This window comes from Chenopodium quinoa, unplaced genomic scaffold, assembly GCF_001683475.1.
Source record: "Chenopodium quinoa cultivar QQ74 unplaced genomic scaffold, ASM168347v1, whole genome shotgun sequence".
In the NCBI taxonomy this organism is placed as follows: domain Eukaryota; kingdom Viridiplantae; phylum Streptophyta; class Magnoliopsida; order Caryophyllales; family Amaranthaceae; genus Chenopodium; species Chenopodium quinoa.
In genome coordinates, this window is record NW_018742205.1 from 7,304,783 (window position 1) to 7,323,605 (window position 18,823).

An 18,823-nucleotide genomic window follows, 5' to 3' on the forward strand; every position below is an offset into this window, starting at 1 on the left:
CAAATCATACTTCGCATATCGCATTGATGAAATGATCAACAATATACCCTTGATAATCTGATATACCAACTTAGGATTACTAACTATTATTTCCTCTTAAATAACTACAAGTGTAGGTTAAATCAATTGTTATATGATTTCTACTCGTTAATCTGCATGTTTCAATATAAATGCCTCAAATTAACTTTTACACTATTCATATACACTTTTTTTTTACTTATATTAACGTTTATTTTACATAAGATTAGATAAAGTTATATCGGCTCAAATACCACTAATAAAATTACTCATGTAAAAGAATAATCAAGAATTTTCATATAATATCATACAAGACCTCCAGAAAATGAGATTACAAATAACTGAGAAGCTCTAATCTTCAACATGTTTGAAAAGCTATAAAGAAGACAATGGAGGACTGGAGGTGTGAGTCATGAAACAATAATTGTCTAAAAAATATCAGAGTTGTAGCAGAGGTTGTGTACGATTCGGGTGCATATATGGCTAGCTATAAATATAATGTGAGGCTGCGAGCATAAAACATGTTTTTTTATGTACACTCATGTCATGTTTAGTTCATCTTATTTTTACTTATTTCAGGAAAAATAAGTTCCACCACACATTATCGTTTTATGTGTGACTTTATCGCTTAATATCTTTATTTCATAATGAAAACAATTATGAAAATTATATATTAATAAAATATACATTATTATAAATTTAACAAGATCCCATTATCTGTAGTAATATATAAGAGAAAGAGCCTTTTGGGTGATAAATTTCACTATCCCCGAATTGCCCTTTTCAATTTTTACAATTACCTCTCCTATTCACAATTAAAAATTAAATTTTATTTTAATAAAATAATTGTTCTATCATAACTACTATTCCACGTTAAACAAGCAGTTGATTTTAATGCACCAATAAAATTGACAGTTACCAAAAATAAAAAAATATAAAAAAATTCATCAGGATATCACTGCTAAGATATCGTGTTAATGAATTTTTTTTCTTTGTTTCTCAAAGATGTACTTTCCAATCAAACAATATCCTATTTAAAACAATTTTTATAACTTTGTGCACGCATTGTGTGCGCTTCTTACCTTGTTCTTTATAGATTATCGGACATATAAGGAAAAATTTGGTCAAATTTAACAACTAGATTAGATCATACCAAATCAGATCAGATCAAATCAAATCAAATAAGCAAAAATAAAGTGAACTAAATGAACCCGCAATCTTAACCATTTGGCCAACGCCTAATTGATAATTTACCGAGCAATGTTCCCAGCAAATTTTAATGTTAAGAAAAAAAAACAAATGATTCAGATATCGCATTTGTGCACTTTACACAGAAAGCTCCACCAACTCCTCAATATTCTCTCTCCTCTTTTCTCCACTTTCTTCCACCACCTTCTCTTCTTCCTCATCTCACCAAATTTTCAATCGATTGCGATAGAAAAACTTAGTAAATTCAATTAAACGAAGAATTAATCTTCAGAAATAGTTTCGTGATTATCATTTTCTATCTTCTCTACACTCGATATATTCCCACCACCATGGCAGGTGATTTTGCTGATTTTCAATATTATTATTATTATTATTATTTTTTTTTTTTTTTTTTTTGGGAATTTGTAGTTTCTAATTTTTAATTTGAATTTACTCTCAAATTCTTTTGCAATGGTGATGTTATAGTGTATATTAGTATTATTGCTATTGCAAATTATGTGTTTGTTATTTTAACATTGTGGAATTTATAGCTTACAATTTTGTGATGATTGAATTATGCTTTTATTTTTTTTATATGTAAAAGAATAATTGGATCAAATGGTCTGACAATGCCGAGTAGATAAAATAATTACCTTGTTTTGAATCCAGGCTAATAGCTTATTAGGGGAGTTGTGTTGTTAATGTTGATGGGTTAGTATTAATTTCGTCATTGATGTGCTTCAAATGAGCTAGTTTTGGATGTGTCGTGCAGCCGTGATTTTATATATGAGAGGGTGTAAAATTGAACGGTTACACGACTTACACCTGAGTGTAGGATGGAAATCGTATTTTGCTTGCGGGTGTTTTTATAATATAGTCAGATGGGACTCATAAGAGTTTATTTGTGATTTGATATTGAGTTTAATTATATTATCTGCTGCCATATTATAATAAGAAAAAAGTATGCTTGTGATGGTTAGCTAAAATGAGGAGAACAAAACAAGGAGGATAATAGACAGAAATCTAAATCGCTTATGGTTCATTTCTCTGCACTTTGACTGCACAGGAATGGAATTAATTCAATGTGGAAACTGATTTCGGTGTTAACGGAATTGGCACCTTTAACGTATAATCTGGTACACTTGATTCTTGTGGGAATTTTCTTGTTTGTAGCAATCAACTGTTCAATCTCCTCTTCTACTGGATTCGTAATGTTTTATAACCATCTCTGGCTCAATCTGATAATAGACAAAATCCCACAAGGCATGTCAAGCTCATAACATATACCTATTTAAGAATAACTTAGAAAACAAAGAACCTGCCACAGTCATTGTCAAAGGTTTAGAGTTCTAATTCTGATACGAATTGTAAATTTTCATGCAGCGGTGTCAGGGAAGATTTTTCAAAATGTTTCTGTAGCACACCACTGCCAACAAAATAGACAATTCCATAGCCAATGCAGCAGAGACTCTTTTACTTCAAACTTGCGCAACTTCCTTCCATTAAAGGGAAGGAAGTCAGCATGGAATGGTATATTGGCCATGCAGTTGCGCACTTTGTCAATGTATCAGAACAATTTTGTTAGTCGAGGAAGTATTTGCTGCAATGGTCTGTTCTAGACTCTCATTACCAAGATTGCTATCTAGTGCTACCATAGCGCTCTGGCAATCTTTTTTGTTTTTTGTGTTTTTTCTTGTTATTGTTTGACTTGTTCTATTTTATTACCATATTATTTTTTTCTAATTTTTTTTTGGCTGCTTTCTTGCTTTTGAAGACTAAAATTACTTGTACTTCATCTAGATTCACATGTTGTTATGCACTTGCAGCTGCTTCATCTTCCGCAGCAGTTCGATCCCTAGGAAAGAGTGACTTTCTCAAACTTCAAAATGGCAGGTAAGAGAACATTATGCATCATTTGGGCTGTATTCTTCCGACTTATCAGTCTACTTGAAATGCAGTTAAGAAATTTTATACTTTTCAACTTCTTATATGATGTGATTGTTTATATTCGTGGCTTTGCATATTTGAGGTGTATGGTTCCTTGTATATATTTTGAAGGTGAACAACTTTGAAATAGAAAACTTTCATATGCTTATCTGGTAGCTTGTTCGGACCCTTGAGCTTATTTTTTCTTCTTTAAGTACATTTTTTAATAGTCAATTTTTGATCAAATTCAGAAATTATTGATAATTATCTTGCTAGCATGAGTTTTTGTAATATATGGTGCATTTTGCGTGTAGCTTGACAAGCTATACCAGAATTAAACTTTTTCATGTCCAATATCCTTTCATTCATCATGGTATCACACCTTGATGTCATACTTCACATCCTGATGAAACCAGATTTAACAATTAGTTCTAAGCAAGCAACTGAAAGACTTTAGCCCTGGCACTATATATATAATAAACAATTAGGGTTTACAACAAGGTACAATGTTACCCTTAATATTACTCTATTAGATTTCATACCTACAAACTGGTTGCAAATTCACATTTTTGGGAGGTAGTGCTTGATGGTTCTTTTATATTTTATATTCTTTAATATTTTTTTATGTGTCAAATTGGTTTTTCTTTCATATCTTGATCATTTATTTATATAGATATAGAAGTATTGGGAAATTGAGACTAAATGAGACAATGTTAAGTTGTGGAACTGTAATAGAGGTTAGTGGATAGTATCAGAAGTTAAATATTGGTGTTATAATGAGTATAGATATACTGTAACAATATGGCATATTGTTGAATGCTAGCTTAATTTGTTATTAGCTTATCCAATGATGTAGTAGTCTATCTTTAATTATTTGAGGATTAATATAAGCAGTGCAAACACTAAATCTTGTAAAAGGGTAAAGGCTAAGTATTGAAGAGAAACAATAGTAGCTAATAGGTTGTAGCAGTCTTATTCAACATACTAATTACACCTGCAATCTTATACAAAAGAGCATAACATCAGTGTATGTTGTAGGCTCATTCCATCAAGGTAAATTTGTATATTAAATATTCTCACAATAACCTATATTTGAAACCATAATAGATTTTAAGACTTTTAACGATTTTTATGTTTATATTTTTGGGAGACGGCCAGTTACATAAGTATCCTTAATTTTTTTTTTATTGGTGAAGACATAAGTATCCTTAATTAAAATAGATAAATTTACAATTATACCCCTTTCCTTTGGGATGTAGATGGCAAAATTCCAATTCCCCAATTAGAGGCCCTTTTTCAAATTTTTACTTGGGCAAAGGGGGTTTGCATTGCATAGATCTTGTTGGGACACCCAATTTGAACAAATAAAATAAAATCGGCCCGATTGGAACATAGGAGCAAAGTCACGACCTCCCGAAGTTTTCCCTCCATATTTCTAAATTCAGGCCTCGGGAACCGATAAAGGCCCATGCCTGCCTAGTATTTGGAGGTGGCCTTTTCCTGTCCATAAGGAGTGTTGGAGTTTCTCTCTTGTGATTTTGAATTGATGCCACTTTGATTTGTGGGCTTTAGAAGAATGAAAAAGAAGATGTGGTGGACTAAAGCTTTTTATGGTGATTCTCTAGCCCTTATAAGTGCAGGATGCTTATATTTTTCTCAGGAATTGTGCTAACCTCTGCTAACTAGTAAAATGCTTTGGGATAGAATAACTTATCTAGCATTTTTGTGGGCTTTGGTAGCGGGGCTTTTAGCAGTTAGTTTGGGAAATTCAAGGATACTGGGCTAAGCTGTTCCTGTTGCTAGCAGGACAGCTTGTCTTAACTTTTAGTAATCTGTATCTGATGTTCTAATTTTTTCTTTGTCAATGTAATGTAATTCGGAACTAGTACTTTTCCAATATAAGCTTCGAAGACAATGATCATTGTTGATTGTTCTGGATATATTAGACCAATGAAGTTAAAGAAACTCATTTGCACGTGATCTTCCTTTATAGTAAATGTGATTAAAGGAAAGCATTTTGTAATCATTTTGTTGCCAAATAACTTCTCTATCCTAGTAAACAGAATTGGCTGAGCACAAAATTTCTGTATCTTGTACTGCCTGCACTTCTTTCTTTTATCAGCATAATGGAAAACTAAAAGACAAGGACCAGAAAGATAAATGGTTGTTTGTAGAAGATCAAAGTATAGATTGCAGTCAATTGCTTCAGGGAATTGGGGTTATCATGCTTTGGAGTCTGGAGATATATTTTGTAGATGTTGTCACTTGAATTAGTTTTGGTTAAAATATAAACTAATTTGAAAGGTGCATTTTTATTAATGACCAACTTATGGTTTGCTAATCAACAACCATTACTCATCTTTTATTTATAAAAATGGCAGCATTTGTTTTACTAATGTGTTTGATTTTACTGCCGGAGTGGGGACTTTGTAATTTTTCGTCAAAACTAAAATTTTGGTTCTGTACATGTGTTTTCGTTTTTGATACAGTGATATCCGAGGGGTTGCTGTTGCTGGTGTTGATGGCGAACCTGTTACACTTACAGACCCAGTATCAGAGGCAATAGCTGCTGCATTTGCTGCATGGCTTTCTGATAAAAAGAAAGTTGATGCGTCTACACCCATGAGCGTTTCCATTGGTCATGATTCTCGAATTTCAGCATCAATGCTTCAGGTAAATTACTGGATTTTTAAATAAATATATTGTAATTACCTTCTTTAAGTCTCATAAGAACAATTAAGCAATTGTCTGTTTTAAAAAGATGCTGAAAATCTTGCAAAATGTATTTGACTACTTGTCTCTCTATTGGTATGGAGTCTTTTGATTATGGTACAACACATGAGTATCAAAAGTTTGCTGAGTATGTTTGATAATAACGAGTGTCAAAGTTTAAGAGAAACTCTCTTTCCTGACAACATTGTTAAATTTTATGATTGGTCTTTGAATTGTTTATAGAAATATCATCTTGAATGTGAAGCTATGCCCCAAAAGCCACCTTAATAATGACTAGTAGAGAAATGTTGTCATACTCCCAGGAAAAGGCTCATGGAGGACGCATTTCCGGTTCTAGATTTTTTATCATGTCCTACTTGATAAGGATTACAATGCCAAAGGAAACCGAGATAGTGTGGCCTCATCCTTTAGATTTTTTGAATTTAAAGCTAGAGGTGTCTAGAAATTTACCACTATAACGATGTTTTTGATCCATCGATGTCATCTCTTCCTATTATTCTGAAGCCAAATTCACTAATTGTTGGATTTTTCACCCACCAATTGGGAACATAAGCTTGGTTTAAATCTTATTACCCAACTAGTGTCTCCATGATAAATCAACCTAGTATGAGAGGAATTGTTGATTCACAAAGTTGGTTATCGCATTTGGTTGTAAAGCTAGTGGCGCAAAGCTACCATGTGGGCACATGGCCGCATGCGCCCATTATAGGGGCTTTGGTCCCTAAGAGCATGTGTCGGAGGCTAAGTCAACTGCCTTAGAAGTATAATTATATAATCGAGTGGAAGGTTGACTTCTTTTATAGATGCCTTAAATACGCGACAGGGTATTGTTAGTGTCATAGTGAGTTTGATTCCTAACTACTAAGATTTAAACATATGTGTATTCGATTCATCCTCCACCTATTCCCTATAAACACTTATATTTGGCTAAACAAGGGTAGGAGCGTGCCTTGGTTGCTAAAACAATTACTAAGTTTGTGGGCAAAGTCTAAATTACATGGGCCCCTCCTTGAGCATGGGGTATGGGCAAAAAGCATGAGCACTAGGACAACGCAGAAAAACACCTCGCCTTAAGGGCATTTTCGGAGAGGCATGACATGAAGTAGAGCCAAGCCAAGAAAAGAGCAAGAGAAGAGAAGAGGCAAGGCAAGGCAAGGCGTACTTAAGACATCATAAGACTTGATTATGAGTGCTGCATAATCATGGGCCAAGACATGAATTAGGTGGCTCCAAACACCATATAGGCCTCCTGAGGTTTTGCACCTCGATGAATAACCATGTGTCCAAAAAAAAGTTGTGCGGAGACTAAATTTGAAGGCTATAATCCACAAAATCTGACACAATGTCGCAGATTTTGAGAGGCGTTGTAGAAACTCTAGTGATGGTGGGGTATGCATCCTAAAGTCAAAAAATGTTGTTTGGAACCATATTTGCCCACTAGTTGTTCCCATAAAAGCATAGTGTTTAGGGAAATTATAATGGGAGGCTTGTCCTTAAGTGGCTAAACGGATAGCTAAGAGTCAAAGACTCAGAGTAGGTAGTTCAAACAAGTTTTTGTGGGCTCCATGAGAAGAAATTTGTCCTCCTTCCTTTTCGCCTTGAAAAGTAAAAAAATATTTAAAATTGAAGGATGTTATCCATGCTTTCAAACAATTTAGGAAAACTTTATTACCGGATGTGTGTGTGTGTTTTTTTTTTTTTTTTTTTTGGGGGGTGGGGGGGGGGTGTTGTCTCATGGGGTTATAAAAGTTGGTTTGGGTCCATAACCATCCTACCACTAGGTTTACATTGTCTTAATAATGATATTTGGTTCAATAATATGGCTATCTCGAATATTTGTTATAGTGGTATAGCTGCAAGAGATTGTTATAATCACCAACTAGGCATTCGAGATCCTAGTAAGGTGTCGATAATACATCACTAGGTTATTACACCCTCCCACCTTTGTTGATTTTGGTTGTTTACCATTGTTCATAATTAAGTCTTTGTAAAAGAATCCAAAAAGGGATATTATGGAACTTCATGGTTGGTAAATCAGTATGGATGAAAATCATTTCATTTGTTTTTCCCTATTTTTACCTATTTTATCAAATAAATTACATAAATTAATATAAAATTTTATAAATAAAATAATTTTCTTATAAACACAAGCTTGTGTAGTTGTATTCAATGCCCCTCATCTCCAAAACAAATAACCCATGCACCAGCACCACCACCATCCCACAATGCCCCATGCCCAATTCATAACAAGCCCCAAACCTGAAAAACGAGCTCTCCATGACCCCATGGGATCCCTAGGAGATCCCAAAGTGTGAAATTCCCATCCCAATATTTTTCACAATGTTTTCTTATATTTAGGATAATTTCTCACGTTTTTCATATTTCCCCCCTTTTTACCCTATTTTTCCCATTTTTCTCCTTCAGCCTTTTGATTAAATTGTAATGGTCTATAAAAATGCTGATGAGCACTACTCCATACTCTCAGATTATGCACAAACAAAATTAATGGTTGACAGATTAAGTTGCATCAGAACATAAAATACACAGGTGAAGTAGTAATAGTCCATGCTTTCGTTCTATCATTAGTTGCCAATTCAATGCAGCCTATACAGGCCTCCAGGTTTTTGCTGAATTTTAATTTGATACAGCTTCCTTGTTCAGAAAAATGTAATTTTGACGCATCTTTTGCTTAAGAAATTTAATGTGACTGACATATGTGCTTATCTTTGTCAGTTTAGATTTCAAATGATAAGTTTCCTGTGAGTTATCTTTGACATTTTATACCCCCCCCCCCCCTAAATGTCTTTTTTAAGCAATGATGATATACTGTTCTTTAACGACATTATTTTTCTGAGTTGCTTCCTGCTGCATTTTAATATGTTGAATTTTCCTTACAAACCCTGTATTCCTATACTAAATGCTGTATCCCATATTATGAAGTATGGCTTTCTCTCCACAAAATTGTAGAGCAATTTCAGCCTTCCATTTGCACTTCAGCTGATAATAAATTATCGAAATTCTATTGTTAGGATGCTGTGTCTCGAGGCCTGATGAGTTCTGGTGTCAATGTTTTGCACTTTGGGTAAGCTGTCTCTATTCATCTTATTTTGCTTTCATTACAATATTTGTTTATGCTAGACTAGATTGCCTTCTCACCTATTTTTTAATTTCAAAATTGGTAATATTCCTGTTTTATGCAGCTGGACATGTCTAGCACTGTTACTCCTTCCGTCCACAAATATTCTTCCTGTATTCCTTTCCACAAAAAATCTTCATGTTGCTTTAAATGGATAGAGTTCACACTTAATCCATGTGATGTGGACCGCACCACTAATTTTCTCTCTCATATCATCACTCCTTATGCATGCCCAATCCTAATAGGAAGATTATTTGTGGGCAGGAGGAATGTTAGTTTTTAGTGGTTAAATGACAGTTCTCTTTCTTTTTTTATTTTAGTTATCATGCTGTCAATGAGTATTGAGGAATTGATGAACACATAAATATTCAGGAGCCTGGTTTAATGCATTGGCAATTATAGTTCTTACAAATTGGTTAAACTTATTTTTTACCTGATATGATCAGTTTCAATGCTCAACGAACAATTTTCCACCTAAGTAATCTTGTTGGTTTGTGAAGCTTTAAATTTAGCTTTTGTTGGGTAAAAAACTGGTTTATCAAGGATGGAAAAGATTTTCCTTTCGTAAAGAAGGAATGCCACAATCTCCTCGAAAAAAAACCTCACCTTCCTCTACTTCTTGTTTTCATTCCTTCCCCTGTGTTCCTCCTTTTCCATTCTCTATCTTTTCTTTAAAGGAACCAAACAAAGGAATACTGATATTCAGTTGCATCTTCCCTTGGAAAACCAATTCCATAAAAAGTTGTTTTCAGTTAAAAATGTCTTTCGTTCAACCAAACGTAGCCTTAATCTTTTTCCCTGTATGAAATAGATTAATCATTTTGATATCCTGTCTTTATAAATAAAAGACTATTGAGAAGTTAATATACTCCTCTGTATTGTAATTAGGTGATGTGGGAATGAAGCAGTCAATTACTTCGTATAATATTGATGACTCACAACTTTTGTTTGTTGTAAACAATTGCTTGTTTCTCAGGGTGTATACTTAGATTTAAAAGGTCTTGGACATAAGTTAAAGCCATGAATATGATAGTTCATATATAATGCAAGTCTTAAAATATCCTTATCTCATTGTATAAAGACATTATGTTATCCTTATTGACCAATTAATCAGATAGGTAGCTATCTTCTTTCCCTTCCTGTTTCTTGAATTGGAATCCGTGTATGGAAATTTAGGTTTTTCACATACTCATGTGCACACTTGGTTCTGTTTAATGATTTGTAATGAGCCTTTTTGACAAACTTCAGATATTACATGCAGGCTAGCTTCCACACCTGCAATGTTTAATAGCACTCTCACTGAAAATGAGGAGATTAGGTGTCCAGTTGATGGAGCTATCATGATAACAGGTAGTCAATCATTTTTATGTTAATGGCATAAATGATTTATAATTTCGCTGGTATAGTGTGGGAACTTGGAAAGTTGGAAGTAGTACTGATCCAGTTACTATAGCCGCATACTGAACTAGTGCCTTATCATATCAGCTAGTCATCTTCCTTACAACAGAAATGGATTCAAATTTTTTACCAATGCTGGAGGTCTTGGTAAAGCAGACATCAAGGATATTCTGGAGCGTGCTTCTGATATATACAATAAAGTAACTGATGATGGTCTCCAAGAATCACAGGGAACATCTTCTGCATCTGTTAGAAGTGTAGATTACATGTCTATCTATGCATCTGATCTTGTGCATGCCGTTCGCAAAGCAGCTGGAAATATAGGTGATCTTGCAACTTCTGTGTCTCAAATTCTTCATGTGTGTGTGTGTACAGTTTGTGTGTGTGTGTGTCTGCGTTTGTGTGTATCAGTTATTTATGCAGAGCAGATCTAATAACTAGGGCTGAACATGGGTAGGTACCCAAAACAATAATGTTATCAGGTCAGGTACTCGATAACCAATATAACCATAATGATGCCCGCGGACAGTACTGATAGTATCGTATACCTAAAATTGTCCTTTTAAATTTTTGTTTATTAATAATTAATTTTTATTACAGACAAGCCACAGTGACGCATTTTATGACTTTTTTTTTTTTTTTTTTTTTTTTTTTCTTTAGAAAAACTAATTATTCCACTTTCCACCAAGAGTTTTAAAGCCTTAACTTTTAGAGTTAGATGAGCAACAATAGCATCAACATCTTCGACTGATTAAACTAAGCACATGTGATGAATTCCTTAAAATTATTTCTTCATTTTCTTTTATATATCAAGTAGGTCATGGCAATTTCACTCCAAATTATGGGTGTTATAACAAAACTATTTTAAGTGTAGAGAGTAGAATATCTATTTTTAGGTGATTTGTTGTGAAAAGAGCTCATATCTGCCTTCTTAGTATCTCCTTATAAGTTAGAACCTTGGACTTCTTTTTTTTCTTCGGAAATGTTTGATATTCTAATATAAGACCAGCAAAGATATGAATGTTGTCATTTTCTGCTGTCATCTGTTTCTTCTTTAAATTGCTTATTCTCATTCCTTTTTATTCCTTATATCAGAGAAGCCTCTAGAGGGCTTTCATATAGTTGTTGATGCTGGCAATGGAGCTGGAGGCTTTTTTGTTGTAAGTATTCTTTTGTTTTGCAGTATCCATTCTTGACTAAACATCCATTTTGACCATTATCTATTTGTCTATATTGAAACTTGAAACTGTGTCTTCTTCTCTACTTGTATCTTAATGTCAAAATCTGGGAACAACATGAAACATGTCTGTGCTCTAGAAATTTTACTTTGTCTTCTATTCTTTTTTTAAACTTTAAAGTACTCTTCTTTTGTTAGACTAACAAGTGACATCAACTATATTCTATTGTCTATACTTGTACTGTTTACCTTCATTTATTTTGAATTTGATCTGAGGATATAATTACCTATCATCATTCCCAAGCTCAGTGCTTGGAAAAATATTTCCCACTTCATATTATTGTATCATATGCTCTCTTCTTCACGATAATGCTCAAGATCTTTGCGTGGCTTGTATGATCTACCTTATTAAGATGGGTTATAAACGAGGCTTGATTTTTCCCTTCATGTCACAATACAGTAACCTGCAGAGTCTCTAACTTCTCTCTATCAATTTGATAAATCTAAATGATGCGGTGTTGTTGTTTTGATTCATCTTGATAATTAACAATGAATTTGAAAAAGGCATGGTGTCCCTGATTTCTTGATACTCATCTGCTCAGTAACCTTTCCCATTAGTTTTCACTGGAGATGACTGAGGTCCATCGGCTTAACCAATGCTTTCCCTTCAATCTTTTCCTTGCCAGCATAAGGAGCTCTTTGGTATACAGTTTAGGAAGCTAGCTTTGTTATTGCCTTCCCTTATTAGATAGTCTCTGGTACTCTGATTCGGTTCAGAAGGCCTTTACTATGCTGTAACAATCCTACATGGGATACTATCCTGTTAATGGGTGGGTCTCAGGGAGGATTAGGCTCTACAACACTTTGTCTTTACAATTATAAGATTTTTGAGATTTAAGTCTTGGATTAATAAACATACTTTTGTATTAAAAAAGACCATTCACAACAATACATACATAGGGGCTACTGTTCTTCAATGTGATGTGACCAAAACAGCCAAGTTATCGACTTTGTACTGATGATCACTGGTGGGCGGTAGCCATAAAGTCAGTAATGGAGGTAAGAGGAGAAAGTAAATTGGACCCACCAGACAATACCCCTCGAAACAGGAAGGTAGGAGGGAGAAACCACTTTTGTTAAGTCTTCATGTGTGGGATATTCGATATATTGACCTTGTGTATTGGCACTTGGCATCTATCTTTCTACATATTTAGTTAGCTGTCATGGAAATTGGAAGTTCCTGGAAAAAAAAAGGAATCACATTGAACTTTAGGAGAAGTTTAACCTCCCTATCTTACAAATTTTCTTTTTTCTCTTCTGTAAGTTGCATTGTTTGGCTCAACAAGATCAGCTTTTAATAGAAATTGTTAAGTTTTGGAAATGAAACTTCCACAAGAATATCAATTTTTAAGGCATTAATAATGTATGCTTTGTAGAATTGCCTTCTATGGAAGTTGATGCTATAAATTGTTCATGGAAACTTACATTGATTTAACCCCGCCTACTAAGCAACATCCCATGTCTCATAGGAAATTATCTATATGGGGAACATGAAATTTCATGATATCTATCTAACTAAATACTCTCTTTTGTTGTTATATCATCGTCCTCTTAGGCTTGAGCATGCATATTAAGAGTAGATATTTGGTTTGTCTAGGTTTTTTTGGAAGATAGTGAAAAAATAAGATTTAAAAATTTTGTTTGAGGGGGAAAAGGTTAGTGGAAGGTCTCATATCACATGTGGTATGAAGAAAGAGAGTGAGTGTGCGATACTTGGTGGTGGAGCCCAAATCATATGGGTTAGATAATGGGTGAGAAAGATTTTCCATTCAAGGTAACACCACAATTATTTGGGGACTGATCAAAATAGTATATATTAATACACGACAATTATTTGAGGAGGGAGGTAGTTATATGCATTTTTTCATCTATTATACTTTCAATGTTATAAACTAATCATTGTTAATGGATTCGAAATTCCAAGTTTTGTATAAGAAGTTTGACTTCAATAGTTTGTAACTTGCATAAGTTGATTCTAGGAACCAAACAAGGCTTTAAATTCCAAGTATTCTTTTCAGTAGAACATGTGGATAAATCATAAAGAGTTGCAGAGTATCACGTACTTGTTATATTATAGAGGTTTATTTCAGATTGCGAATTTGCAATCTTTTGAAACTATTTCTTTTTCTTTTATATGAAAACGCCTTCTCTGTCAATTTGAAAATTCAAAAACACTAGTGCACCTTTTGGAATTACATTATTTCCTTTTTTCGATATCATTGAAAAATATTGGCGAAACAAATCATGTTACACCTTTATATCATAGATTTAGAAGATTTTACTTAAGTATCAAAAAATTATGAGAAACGAGTTTCTTATTGGATTACCTTATGATAAAATTTGTTGGATCCCCAATGATGATTTCTGCTAATATTTATCATAGTAAGGAGAGAATATTATACGAAAATTAGTTGTGAAAGCTTTTTTATTTTCCAATTTTTCTATAATAATACCGATGACCTTTTCTTGTGAAATGAAGTCGGGCTGGGTAATAAACCGTAATAGTGGCTATGTTTTTGTCAATGTGATGTGTTGATTCTGCAACATCTACTCTGAATAGGATTTTCATATCTAATATTAAGGCTTGGTATTCTTTTGAATTACTTCTAGGACAAGGTGCTTGAGCCTTTGGGTGCTGTCACTAGCGGCAGTCAATTCTTGGAGCCAGATGGTAATTCATGGTATTGCTGACTTGTTCAAGCGAGGTTCCTGATGCTTTTCTAACTAGTTTTATTTGCTTTAGGTATGTTTCCTAATCATATCCCAAACCCAGAAGATAAGGCTGCAATGAGAGCAATCACTGAGGCAGTTCTTGATAACGAAGCAGACTTGGGCATCATTTTCGATACCGATGTGGATAGGTAATAGTTTTCTTGTGACATGTTCTTGCGGTTTATTGTGTTTATTTATGATATTTTCCTTTTATAGGTCTGCTGCTGTAGATTCTACTGGCAGCGAGCTCAATCGAAATCGTTTGATTGCTCTAATTTCTGCAATAGTCCTTGAAGAAGTAAGAATTTCTGCTTTCGCGTATCAATTTCTGTTTTATACGGAGTGTATTGTTAAGTAGAAGGAGCTTCTAACTTTGTTTGTTTTCCTACAATATACCTACATTAGCATCCAGGGACAACAATTGTCACCGACAGTGTGACTTCAGATGGTCTTACTCTATTTATTGAAAAGAAACTTGGTGAGTTCATGTCCAACAATCGATCAACTTAATGTTCCACATTGGACTTGATTTGGTTTTCTTTATTGGTATATACTCTGAGGACTTGTTATTGACTTTGTATGAATAGGAGGAAAGCATCACAGGTTCAAAAGAGGGTATAAAAACGTAATCGATGAAGCTATTCGGCTGGTAATATTTATGTTTATCATTCGATAGTTTTTTGAGGCTAGCAAATATACATAGAAAATGGTACTATATTTTATCATTTCATTTGTCCATGTTGAACTTTTTTTTTTTTTTTAAACCATATGTTTCCTTGATTCCTGTCATTAGGTTTGCATATATTGCATATGTTTTTGTTACATATTAGAGCTTGAACTTTGATTTCCTTTTCTTTGTAAGTTATTCTAGTACACATTTCAGTCGGTATAGATCTTGAACCATGTAATACAATCCATGTTCTCCTCATTTGTGGCATTGGATCAGATATGGAACATCATTTTTCTAGCATAAATACATACTGAACTTATAGTTTCTTCTTGATAGAACTCTATTGGAGAAGAGTCACATTTGGCCATTGAGACCAGTGGGCATGGTGCCCTCAAAGAAAATCACTGGCTTGATGATGGAGCTTACCTCATGGTAGGCAATTTCTCTTATTACTGCCTTCCCTTTTTGCTTTTCGTTCTGGATTCGTTTATTCTGTAAGTAAAGTATGCCTTTTGCAGGTTAAGCTCCTAAATAAGCTTGCTTCTGCCAGGGCATCAGGAATTAAAGGGGGCAGCAAAGTGTTGACTGATTTGGTGGAAGGCCTGCAAGAAGCAGCTGTTACTACTGAATTGAGATTGAAAATTGATCAGAATCATGTAGATCTGAAAGGAGGGTGAGCAATGGTGCCTTGACTTGCTTAGCATCTGCTCACTTTGAATTGGGTTTCATGTCATGACCTATTATCAATACATATGGGCAGATCCTTTCGGGACTATGGAGAGGCTGTGCTGAAGCACTTGGAAAATGTAGTGGATTCAGATCCTAAGCTCATAAAGGCCCCAGTTAACTATGAAGGCGTAAGTTTTCTACTAGCATCATCCACATGAATGATATCTTAGTCATAAACAGGCTCCATATCAAGTATTTTTTTCTGCCTTCACTTCTTTAATTTAACCTCATATGAGAGTTCGCTTACTATCAAATGCTATCTCTTCCTGAATCTCTCTGTGCTGGTGGCATTTTAAGTTGTAACTATCAAATGCTATTTCTTTCTTAGCAATGTTAGCATGCCACTCTAGACCTCTAGTTGGTTTCCAGCAATGTATGCTTGAAAATAAAATAAACTACTTGTATCCATGGATACAATGAATTAAATTGCTCACATAGCATATGTTGGACAAATGCTGGATGTAATATCCTTAAGTATTCCCCTTTGCTGCTACTAATATATAAATAAATTTGAATAAATTCTATTGACAATGTATAGTGTATAGTCTTTACTTTTCAAGAGCATAGTGCTTGTTTTTGTCCATGGAATAGTAAAAGAAATCACATGGATGACTTTTTCATATAAGCAATCAGGAATGGTCTTTTGAAAGCTGAATTTCACAAAAAATAAATAGTCTCAACTAGTATTTTTATAGATACGGTTGGACTGTCTTCGTCAACTAATATTGAGATATATTCCCAGTTTAGCTTCTAGCCTTCTACTCCCCCAATCTATATTGTCATTCAGTTTATTTTATTTGACCCAAATTAATTGCTGTTTTAGGCTTCCAATGCAATGTTGAATGTCCCTACACAGTATCCATATAACAGTATAAGTAAGTTTACAATGTGGATCAGAGAGAATCATATAAATTATTTTCTTCTCTGTACTGTCTGGATGTCGTCTGATACAGATGATCTGAGGAAATTTTGGAGGTTCTTATGGTCTGGATTTTACAAGTTTATCCTTTTCGATTCTATTTTGTTTTTCTTTCTTTTTTTATATGTACTACTTCCTCCGTTTCTTTTTAGCTGATATGTTTACTTAGCCGTGTTTTCCAATGCACAAATCAAATCATTAATATCTTTAATGTCCAATAAGTAAGAAGTATTTAGGTTTATGCAAAGCAATCTTTTCTATACCCCTCACTGTACAGGAATATTTACCAAACTTGTGTTTTCTCTCATGAACAGGTTAGAGTTTCTGGTTTTGGTGGCTGGTTTCTGTTACGACTCTCACTTCATGATCCTGTTCTACCACTTAACATTGAGGTAGATAAAATATTTACTTTTTGAGGCACCCATTAATATTGTTAAATATGCTGTTTATAAATGAAGGATTATTGTAGGCACCAAGCAACGATGCAGCAGTGAAACTTGCTCTTGTTGTGCATGAAGCTGTCAGAGAGTTTCGAGCTTTGGATACATCATCATTGGATAAGTTAATCCATGGCAATTGAGTTTACTCTGCTGAGGATGTTCCTCCCAGGCACTACATTGGTGGTCTCTTGGACTCCAGCTTCTGAGAGCTGTATTCTGAATACTGATCATGGTGCCTATTTGCTTGCGAAAAAAGGGAAGAAATTACCCCAGAGGTACAAGGATTTGAACAATTGAAAATTTCAGAGTAAGGTAAACATGGGAAGGCAAGCATAGGTTAACAATTTCATAAACTTATTACTTCTTGTATCAGGTTGTAAATTTTGACAAATTTGAAGTTTTGAGATATAAAAATTGAGAAGTTAATGATATCCCAATTTCTTTGAGAATTTTTGAAATGGCAAGGAGTACACATGTTTTATCACGACAGTCTGCTCATTTTTGAGTCTTGTTGAAATCATCACCAAAGGTGGTAGATGGTGAAGACTATAATACCAAAACCCGAACACACCATGGCTCAAACTCTGCCTGGAAATAGGCAGCAAAACTGGGGTCATTCTACATCCCAGTAGAAAACCAAGTGGTCAGGCTAAAATGCTAAATCGTAGAGACTGCCAGGGAATTCTGAAACATCTACATGCTTTACTGGCCTTCACAGGGGATTGGTTAGGTTAGGTCACCATTTCTGCGGTCTTTAGTGTTGAACACTTGAACGCGATCTGAAGAAATGGTGAAGATGACAATCATTTCTACTACAATAGAAATGTGCATCAAGTAATCAACAATATTAAGGGAAAAACAAAATCACAGAAAAACACATTTATCCATGTTCCTCTAACCAAATTTCGAGCATAGCAACGCCCTCAGTAATTTTACTTCCTCATCGATAAGTGACACAAACACTACAAGCTAGCACATCTAGCAGCCCACCTTCACCATCCCACAACCGTCAATGTACGTACAAGTCACAACACCACAAACTGTGAGTTCATGATGCACAATACCATAAACTTTGGGTCATAGCTAGCACATTGGTGGCATGATATATTGGACACAAAATAGAAATATAAGGAGTTACATTTGACGATCGATAACCATGAAGTTAGACAATTTCACCCTAAAGATTAATTGTAGGAGAAATTTCTTCATTTGGTCAATATTCAAAGTCAACTAATAATCACATTCATACAAAGTATGTAATCATAATCTCTCACATTGATAATTGCAAGATATATTAAAATATACGAAGTATAAACTATCGTAATGTTTAATTTGGACCCTAATAAATTATTATAAAAACACAAGTGATTATGAAAACGCAAAATTACTTGTACAACACATATCTTACATTATTATGTTGCTACATATTACTCACAAGTTACAAGTTTTACGATAGATGTATGAAGAGGTTTATATATATGGAAAGAATACAAGGATAGCAAACTTTTGTTTTCAACCACCGCCTCCGCCACCACACCCTGCACCTCCTCCGCAGGCACCGGAATTGAATCCACCTCTACCATGATTACGACCATAACCTTTACGATGTTTTTTCTGTTTATCTGTACCATCATCAGCACACGAAAATACGAGCATGGATATAACTGAAATGGACATGACAATTAAGCCAAGCAACACCATCATACCACCAAGACTC

General features: G+C 34.3%; 1 protein-coding gene across 2 annotated transcripts; it reads left to right on the top strand.

Annotated features, from left to right (window-relative positions):
* Positions 1 to 1,278: 1,278 nt before the first annotated feature.
* LOC110731343 (phosphomannomutase/phosphoglucomutase-like) lies at positions 1,279 to 17,564 on the top strand. Of its 2 annotated transcripts, XM_021911196.1 has the most exons (18): positions 1,279 to 1,563; positions 2,590 to 2,814; positions 3,033 to 3,099; positions 5,622 to 5,805; positions 8,895 to 8,947; positions 10,263 to 10,351; positions 10,487 to 10,723; positions 11,495 to 11,559; positions 14,247 to 14,307; positions 14,380 to 14,497; positions 14,565 to 14,646; positions 14,754 to 14,826; positions 14,936 to 14,997; positions 15,355 to 15,450; positions 15,537 to 15,691; positions 15,779 to 15,875; positions 16,981 to 17,058; positions 17,136 to 17,564. In XM_021911196.1, exons 1-18 carry the CDS (start codon positions 1,557 to 1,559, stop codon positions 17,244 to 17,246), a joined length of 1,860 nt encoding a protein of 619 aa, XP_021766888.1. In that variant the 5' UTR covers positions 1,279 to 1,556; the 3' UTR covers positions 17,247 to 17,564. The 2 variants fall into 2 exon arrangements, with proteins under 2 accessions (XP_021766888.1, XP_021766896.1); XM_021911204.1 differs by lacking the exon at positions 2,590 to 2,814 and having other exon boundaries at positions 1,283 to 1,563.
* The last annotated feature ends 1,259 nt before the right edge of the window (positions 17,565 to 18,823 follow it).

Coding starts and splice junctions, on each gene's coding strand:
- LOC110731343 (XM_021911196.1), top strand. Junction 10,724..11,494: donor CAAAGCAGCTGGAAATATAG/GTGATCTTGCAA, acceptor TCCTTATATCAG/AGAAGCCTCTAGAGGGCTTT. Junction 14,827..14,935: donor ATTTATTGAAAAGAAACTTG/GTGAGTTCATGT, acceptor TTGTATGAATAG/GAGGAAAGCATCACAGGTTC.